This window comes from Sprattus sprattus (genome assembly GCF_963457725.1).
Source record: "Sprattus sprattus genome assembly, chromosome: 14".
In the NCBI taxonomy this organism is placed as follows: domain Eukaryota; kingdom Metazoa; phylum Chordata; class Actinopteri; order Clupeiformes; family Clupeidae; genus Sprattus; species Sprattus sprattus.
In genome coordinates, this window is record NC_137912.1 from 27,920,546 (window position 1) to 27,929,723 (window position 9,178).

A 9,178-nucleotide genomic window follows, 5' to 3' on the forward strand; every position below is an offset into this window, starting at 1 on the left:
GGACCAGGATGCGGAAGGTGCGAGCACACCCCATCCTCTGAGCCCCCGAAACTGAGGAAAGGAAAGGAAAGGAGTGGAGAAAAAGACAGAAGGAGATGCTACTTCTCTATGGCTTCATTTTGCACATAAGTCACTCTTTTAGAGAAAAATCACTTCCTTTAGCTAAACTGTCTGTCATCTGAACTACAATTTCTAAGGCCGTCAGGGGGAAAGACAAGGTGGATCAAAAATCTCCTGCTGCATGGATGTTACTCCCCCAAATAAAGACTCCATCTACAGGACAAATCACAGGAGTAGAAGGAGGAGTAGGAGAACCCATTTCAACTGGAACGCCTGTCTGGAGCTGTGGCCAGGGTGAATGCCACATGCAAAATGGATGGACTGTGACATGAGAGTTATGAGCTGCTGACTAACACATGGCAACATATCAAGTCACTGGACCTATTTGAACACTGAGATGATTTATTTATGTCATAGCTAGAGTCTTTACCTTAATGCATAGGTTCTGGACGTTAGGCGCTGAACTTGGTCTTTTAAATTGAATCTCTGAAAACTGTTTTCAGTGCTACTCAGCTGTAAAGGCCAAAGGACAGCTCAAGTGACAGCTGTACAGTCACACTTGGGCAACACCGAATAACGACAGAACATTCATTATGTTAACAGCCCAACAGGCCCTGCTTTTAACTGATAATAGCGTTCATATATACAGCCACACAAATGCAATTTAGAGCACATCCCAGAAAACATGTCAGAACCCATAGCTTCATGATTTGATATTTGATATGTTCAGTATGTTGGTGCTCTTTTGGCATGATTGTTTGGAGCTTACTTTAGTCTCTGTGAGGCCACATTGATCTGGATGGACATGCAATGGTATGGTCAAACCATACACAGAACATTCCCACGAATGCCAGAGACATGGAATTCCACATCACTGGTCCTGCTTGGAAAAGGTCTTTCCAGGGGAGTTCACTTCTGCCTAAGCTGATGGAATTTGCCTAACTATACAGCTGGGGTCTAAGGGTTAAAGGTCATCAAGTTATTTTGGGCATCATTTTTATTCAGAATTGTTTATATTAGTTTTATATGAATATAAAACTATGGCAAATTTAAAAGTATATTTTTATATGTAAAAGATATGGCACTTTATGTCATGCATTATTACTCCTTTTCTTATCCTCATTGTTCCAATAATTCCAGTTTGTTGCTATTGAATATCTGTCCCAGAGAAAGCGTATGTAAACATTTCTGAGTATCCCAGGTTGTTCTTCTATTTCAAACTCATCAAAATGGTTTCTTTCCTGCTTTTGTAGCCTGGTTGTTTTGTGAATTATATCAATCCTCTGCACTTCTGTGCTAGGTCTTCACAAGAGGAATTGGCAAAAAGTGTAAACGTCTAGGTCAGTAGACTTCTAAGAAGGTTGGTGATGAGTAAGTGAAAGTTGTTTATGTACTGTACAGAGTACATGATCAGACAAATAAAGTATTGAAAGGGTTTCAGTTTTTTATTGAGCGTTGCAGACATGTTTTGAAAATCATATATTGTTTCACACACACACACACACACACACACACACAATTGGGATGGCATGAGTTTGGGCACATACCAGTACAAAATAATAATAATAATACAAAACTTGAGAGTGAGATTTGTAAATGCTGATGTATTGCATCTTTGCTCCTGTCTGCTGTGATGTCCTGTGATGCCCTGTGAACTCTCCAAAGGCACTGGCTCCACCTCAGTCAGCCAGCCAGCACCAGCACTGCTGTTCCTGCGTGTGAAAAGCATTGCAGGCAGCCACCAGAGCAGAAGTAAAGATGTGTTTTGTTAGCCGTCTGAAATCCTGGGGACCGGAACCGCATAAGCTCCCCACACTATACGGCGGATTGGGGAAAGTAAACCTGATTGTTTCAGACAAACATTTTGTCATTAAAAAATATGAGGCAGAGAAAACAGGGGAACTGAGAAGAGGACCAGTCTGTAAAGCAGGGCATTGTAGAGGTGTCAGGACAACTCAGCTTATTCATGGGGCAGAGGGTGTCATTCTGCGAGCGAATGCTTCTGGTCTGATTCACTTTGAGCTCTGTTGTTCCAGAGTGAGCTAGGAGTCAGGAGGCATATGCCATATGACACCCAGTGAAATTAGTACACACTGTCTGATTTATGCCTGCGTGAAGACTTCAAGCCATTAACAGTTCATGACTAGATCCAATTGGAGACAATAAAAAGTGGACCCAATAGGGACTGTGCTCTGGCGTTAATGCAGATTTATGCACAGATCAACTCCCGTTTGATGTTCAAAGTTGTGATGTGTCTTCTTGTGTCTTTGTTTGACTTCAGCTGGATTCTTAGAAATTATGTAGCAAAGAGATGAGGTTAAGATTGTTCTTCTGGAAAATAAAATGCAATCATTCCAAAACAACACTTCAGGAATGAAAGGTCCCTTGTACAACTAATCACAAAATAAATCCCCATCACTGCTACTTACTAAGACCATCCTGGAATTTGCTTTATAAATACATTTGACCTGACTTGTCATGTAAGACCACTGTTGACCCGAGTAGAAACTCCCCCTGACTGTTAAATGAGTGGATACCTGAGTGTGAGCCTGAGCCCCTACTGCCTATTAAAGAAAATAAGGAATATCAGCAACTGATATCAGTGTCCCTCTAGTAAACATAAGGTCCTGCTAGTGTTCCCAAGCCCTTACATGACTCAAGACATAAATGAAGCCAACGTAGTCAAGAGGTCTTACTCTGGACCACCTCCTGATGGCATTCCTGTCAGCTAAGGCAAGTCACCTCTCCACCCCCCCACCCCCCCAGGGGAACTACTGGTCCTTCTTGAGAGGTCGGAGAAGCATGTTGCCGTCCCGATCCTCCACCTTGTAACCCATCTCCTTCAGGATGGAGTCATCTGCCACGCCCTGCCTCTTCAGAGCCTGAACCACCTCCTGGTTCTCCACACTGTTCTCCAGAATGTTCCGAATAGCAAAAATAGCCCATTGGCTTATGACTGGAGCGGAGCAAATGGTCAAGGAAAAAAACATTTTCTGTATGGAGACACAATTATTCATGACATTCTTGGATTATCCAACACAGAGCATGAGTATAGTATGTCAATGTGAACTTTGTTTTTATAACATCATGAAGGCTCATTTGATCTGACAGAGACTAAAACAAAATCAGAGTATAATTATAATTAGTAAATCATGTGTTTTGTAGCTCTTTAGTACACAAACATTAGTTAATTGCTAAAAAGGCTTGGGAAGCTTTGATGTTCACTGTGCAAACGACCTCCCTGAACCTCTCAGGGCACCAGCGCTGGGTGCACATGACCCATGTGAGCCCACTGTGCTGAGCTCCACGGGACAGAAACATCAGGATGGGGCTGGGAGTCCCACACTCAGTGAAAAGCCCAGCGTGCAGAGCGCCCCCTCTCCACCAACACAAAGCAGCAGCGCTCCAGAGAAGAAAAGGGCGCGGCTCAAACAGTTGCTGCGTCAGTGCCTTCACTCAATGCACCCACTGGGGGGTGTTGCAACATCTTCAATAAGCGTAGCACAAACAATAACAACAATAACAACATCAACAACAACAACAAAACTGCATGTACATCACTATATTTAAACAGCATAGAGAGTTGGAAAGTTGAAGAAGGTTAGACCTTGTTAGAATTTCCTTGTGGTCGTATGATGGTCCATTTAATTCCGACCACGGTTTCCACATACCATACCACCGCAAACCAGCTTGGGGGTTAGAGTAGGCAAGGATACAGGGGTTTTTGCTATCAATGCTGCAGTTGTCAAGAATAAGTGCAATGCCATCTAAATTTCTGACCTTTGAACGAAAGAGAAATGGAGAGAGAGAAAACAGAGAGAGAGATGATTAACACTTGTGTTCAATTCAATAAGAGTCACTTTCATGGAAGACAAAAAGAAAGGGGGAGAGAGAGACAAACAGAGAGAAAAAAAGCTAAATGAAGAAAATGAGCAACAGACACCAATGTTTCACAACTCGAGGGTTGTCGAGAGCAGCCTTTTGTCATCCGAGTCAGATGGGGAGAGAAAAAAAAGTTTCCATAAAAGAAAACACATCTGTGGTTATATCCGTCATGATGGGCTGCACTGTTCTCCGTCACATCCCTAATTCTATACATCAAATTATACACATGCTTTGCCTCTGGACCCCAATCAATGGAGAGAAACCATTCTAGGCAGAGGAAAGTGCTGAGTAAAGCACTTAAAAAGGCCAAAGGCAAACCAACGGGCTGTCATGTCCTTTGCTAAACCCCATTCTGTGAGTGTAGAATGTTCCACACATGATATGCTACATGCTTCATTATCAAAGGCTACATACTCATTACACAAAGTGTGCACTAGCAAGGGATAAAATGTGGACTTGAAAAATGGCAACACACATGTAATAAAAAGCAAATATTTCCATACTTCAATACAGTTGCGGGAAGAAGACGAATATTTTTTAATTTTTGTAACTAATCATAATGTTTTACAAAATAAGTCATACTTCTACATATTAACCATTGGAAAGGGAGTTTAGAGTGTCCTCTGACACACACGTCCACAGGACAGATAAGATTATGCTTTGGATTTTGAAAGCGTGTGTTTGAGCTTCTTTATCGGCTTTAGACTACTGACCCGGACAATTGAGTGTTGGCGGTACAGTGGTGAGCGGAACCGCCTTCCAAGCGCTCAACCTGGGCTCAAGTCCTGGCCAATGCAGGATGCCTATGGAAGTCACTTTGGATAGAAGCGTTTGCCAAATTCTGGACATTAACCTTTTCCTTTGACCTTTCCCTCTACTAACCCCCTGACCCTGGTCTGAAGCATGTCAGCAACTGGCAACGAATCTGCTCATCAGACCACTGAAGAATGTGTGTCACAGGATTCTAGAGGAGCTATAGATTCAAGTGTTTTATTTGTCACATACAATGAATGTAGTGAAATGTAAAAGGCTCTACTCTCCACACTGTGCAAAAATAAAATAAATAAATAAAAATAAGGAAAGAGTGTTGAATTTAAACATGTGAGATCAAGTGTCTCACTGCCTATAGGAGATATAGGAGCTCATGCTCACCTTATTTGAAAGAGATCACAAAACCTAGAGGATTTTGTAATAGCATAAATAAAAGGACATGATTATTGAACAGACTTCCAAGGGAGGAGCAAACCTTGTTCTGGTTGTCGATGTGTTTGTGACACAGGTTTCCAATGAGCCGCACCAGATGGGCCTTGAAGCTGACGATGGGGTGAGAGTTGACGTCTCCGGTGCCCAGCATGTGAGAGAAGTTCTGAGCCGAGCTGAACACATTGGCACCGTCCTTCCCCAGAACATGGACCTCTTTCAGAAGCACTGACCAGGGTGGTGGAGAGAGGAGAAATGAGGGACGTCATGAAAAATGAAAAAAAAAACACCACATAAGTCAGTCAGTCAGTCAGTCAACACATATGAGGGTTAAGAGACAAAGAGGTAGCACAAAAGTGCAGACTCATCCATCTTAGGGCAGGCATGCAGGACTCAAGTGTGTTCCTGCTGAAGATGTGGACTAAGAGCAAGGGTGCTGACAAATGTGTCTCTGAAGAGTGAAGTTAACAAATGGGAAGGCTGGGATAGAGGCTTATGTTTCACCAACCCTGCTTCCCTTGACTAATTCTCAGCTATCTAGGGGAGAGCCAAGAAGAGGCCATTCAAGAGACAAGTAGAAGAATCTCCTGCATTTGGTTATGCTGGTAGGGAACCACCCATTACGTTTCACTATGAAAATGTGGGAATTTACCCACACATCTTCCAGGGTGTCCAGATCACCAAACAAAACAGAGTTCCTAAATTTCACACAGAACAATAGGAATGTTGGCATGCAAATACAGGCAAAAATGTGTTAGCACCGATATATTTACCAAGAGTTGTTTCAAGTAGATCTTTACAATCCTGCAGAAACATGAACTCTTTCCGTCCTGACGTCATCTCACAGAGAATATCCAGGAGTCGAATCACAATAATGGCCTCCTTTAAAGAAGAAAAACAATAGTCATGTGACACCTTTGAGAAGTAAAGCACTCCTGCCCACCAGCTTAGACGGTCAGGAAGTAGGAATAGTAAAGATCACTGTGCAGCTCCCACACTTCAAGACTATTGCACTACCACACTACCGCACTACAACACTACTACACTACCACCTGTGCCAAACAGTGATGCATGCATTGGTGCTTGTACACAGTCCTGGCTCTGTTAATGGGAAACAAACACAGTGTCTCGGACTGAGCCCTCCACAAGTCAAGCCAATCAGCACGTTGCAGGACCACAGAAGAAAGGGGTGTCATTTGATTGGCTGATGAGCTCAGACATCAACAACCAAGGGAAAAATGGTTCCTCTAAATATCAGTAAATTCAGAGAGCAGCGATCATAGTCAGTCAAGAAACTGAAGCCTCCAGGATGTTGGTCTCTGGACAATGATTCAACATATACCTCAAAGAACTGCAGGAAAGGCAAACGGTAGCTTTTGGAATATCCTGCAGTCCCCAAACTAAAAAAGCCTGATTGAAAATCTGTACGTAACTCTTAAACATGATGTGCATGCAAGAGACCCTAAATAGATCTCAGAACTTGAAGCAATCTGCAAAGTATGGTGGATGATAATTGATGAATAAATAATTAAGACACTTTTAGCTGTCGACAACAATCATTTGCAAGCTCTGATTTCTTGTCAAGTGAGTATTACCAAGTGCTGACTTAGTAGGGTGCCCAAACCTTGGCATATGCCACAATTACTGGTCTCATTGGCTGGCCTCACTGGCCTCATTGTTTAATGTGCCTTTGCTGCAGGGGTAACATGTACTTCACTTTAAAAATCAACAAAATCAGCCATTTCCACAACGGTTCCCAAACCTTTTCATACAACTGTACTTTTTAGTTGGTAGATATTAACTTTTTAGTTTGTAGATATTCACTTTTTAGTTTGAAGATATTCACTTTTTAGTTAGTAGATTTTCACTTTTTGCTGTTGCAAAGATACACAGTGCTGATGCACACTTTACCTCATCATCTGCAGGGGAGCCGGAGTCGATCAACAGAACTGATTTGCAACTGTCCTTGAAGCAGTAGGCAAGAAACTCTCCTGTGGCGGGGAGGATTCCACACTCCTCGGACTCCTCACAGCCCTCTCCCAAATGAGCTGAAATCAGCTCCAGAAGGGTCAGCCTGCAGAACACACAGTGTCAGACAGACACATTAGATCCTCTTCACTGAAGAGCAATACATTTCACATAGTCACACCAAGTTCATCTCACACTAAACCCCTAACCCATTCCTAGTGTTGGACTACATTACCGATCCTGAGGGCTCATGGCCGTATACATCTTCTCAATGAGCTTCTTGGACTTGAGGAAGTGCTCTGTAACGATCAGAATCCTCCAAAAAAGAAAATGAACACAAAAAATGAATCAAACTGATGAGACGCAGCAGACGTGCACAAGGGCACATGAGACATAAAAGGATTGAATGACATACTGCTCTGAAGGCAACATACGTCCAGTCTAGCTCCGGCTGGGTCCTGCAGAGCTCCATCACCTTGAGGGCGACTGCAAAGGTGTCCTGCTGTTTTGTTAGCTGCTCCACCTTCTGCTCGTTCAAGCAGGTATGAAGAGCCATACAAGTATATGCTATCGCTTTTTCATCACTTACGCCCAGTAGACCCCTGTAAGAATGATTGAACAACATTCCTATTCACAGGCCTTGGGTAAACAACACCTTTTCATAAAGACATCATACTGTATACACTCTCTGTGACATAATCATTTAAAAAACAATGCACTCACAAAAAGAGTTGAGGAAAACCATGTTCCCAAATGTCATCTTGGCACTTCTGGTTTTGTACTGCTAAATTACCAAGAAATTGGATCCCACAGCGCAAAGCTGTCAGAGGACAAAAAGGGGAACAGTTATTAAGGGGAACTATTAAGTTGCTACCTACAGTACAATGGCCCAACAAAGACTATTTTTAGCTGACATAGTCCTTCACTGCTTGTTAACAAAGACAAATTATACAACCACAAATCACAAGATCACACACACACACACACACACACACACACACACACACACACACACACACACACACACACACACACACACACACACACACACACACACACACACACACACACACACACACACACACACACACACACACACACACACACACCTCAATTCATAACTTACCATCAGAAAGGTGGTCAGGTTGTTTGTACTGACGTTTATACAATACACTGAGAATTCCAACTGTAGTGTCAATGAAACCCAGTTCCCTTGGGATGACACAAAGAACCAGTTTCATGCCTCACACAAAAAGCTGCCTTTTAGGCTCCATGGCATAAGTACATTTAAGAATAATAATTTTAAAATTACATTATTATAAAACAAATAGGAGAAATAACTGATAGTCACCTAAGTCGACACTGGTTGTTGAGACACTGGATGCATGCATTTCTTAAACTTCTAAAACATTCTGTAGCCATCTGAAGGCTCATTGATATCTCCTCAGCTTCTTTATCCAGTCTCTTAACAGCAGTGAATGACTTTTCGAGCACCGTTTTGAGTCCCTTAAAGACATCCTCTTTAACATCAGCCCTAAAAAGACATATGTTTATACACACATTAAAGCTTGTCTCTACATCAAAGTAATGGCACCTAGCCCAGTGCATTCTACATTTACGCTCATGGGGGTACTTTTATTGTTAATTGTGTAGCTAGTCAGCCATCACTGCACCGGGACATCACTAACTTCCTTTGATAAAGGTTAAACGCGGTGACATACAATACCTGAAGTCCGGGGTACGTAGAGCCGTAGTCAAACTTGTTAAAGAATTCAAGTGCTTTCCACCGAACTCCTCGGTAACAGCATCTTTCATGATCTCGGCGAAGTTGGTCATACCCTCTGTAGGCTGCGCCATCTTTGTCGCTGTTTGCTTCCGATCTACTGTCTATGGTTGTCAAACTGAGCGCACGAGGACAAAGCTTGTGGTTGATGTCTGCCCCTTGTGGATGTAGTGCAAAATAACCTTCTGTTTTTAAGCCTGTCGTTTTGAATGTTAGGAGCTCACGTTATTGCTGAACTCGTGTGTGTGTGTGTGTGTGTGTGTGTGTGTGGGGGGGGGGGGG

At 42.7% G+C, this 9,178-nt stretch overlaps 1 protein-coding gene across 1 annotated transcript; it reads right to left on the minus strand.

The window, feature by feature from the left end:
* Positions 1-1,564: 1,564 nt before the first annotated feature.
* Positions 1,565-8,972, minus strand: atxn10 (ataxin 10). Its single transcript, XM_080851664.1, has 11 exons — positions 8,840-8,972; positions 8,465-8,647; positions 8,240-8,325; positions 7,837-7,933; positions 7,548-7,715; positions 7,349-7,429; positions 7,057-7,219; positions 5,919-6,027; positions 5,192-5,373; positions 3,777-3,840; positions 1,565-3,016 (listed from the first exon to the last, which is right to left on the minus strand). The coding sequence occupies exons 1-11, from the start codon at positions 8,968-8,970 to the stop codon at positions 2,832-2,834; spliced, it is 1,449 nt and encodes a 482-aa protein (XP_080707790.1). The 5' UTR covers positions 8,971-8,972; the 3' UTR covers positions 1,565-2,831.
* Positions 8,973-9,178: the final 206 nt, after the last annotated feature.

Coding starts and splice junctions, on each gene's coding strand:
- atxn10 (XM_080851664.1), bottom strand. CDS start 8,970: ATGGCGCAGCCTACAGAGGGTATGACCAACTTCGCCGAGATCATGAAA. Junction 8,648..8,839: donor CTACGTACCCCGGACTTCAG/GTATTGTATGTC, acceptor ATGTCTTTTTAG/GGCTGATGTTAAAGAGGATG. Junction 6,028..7,056: donor GCTCCCCTGCAGATGATGAG/GTAAAGTGTGCA, acceptor TCTTCTTTAAAG/GAGGCCATTATTGTGATTCG.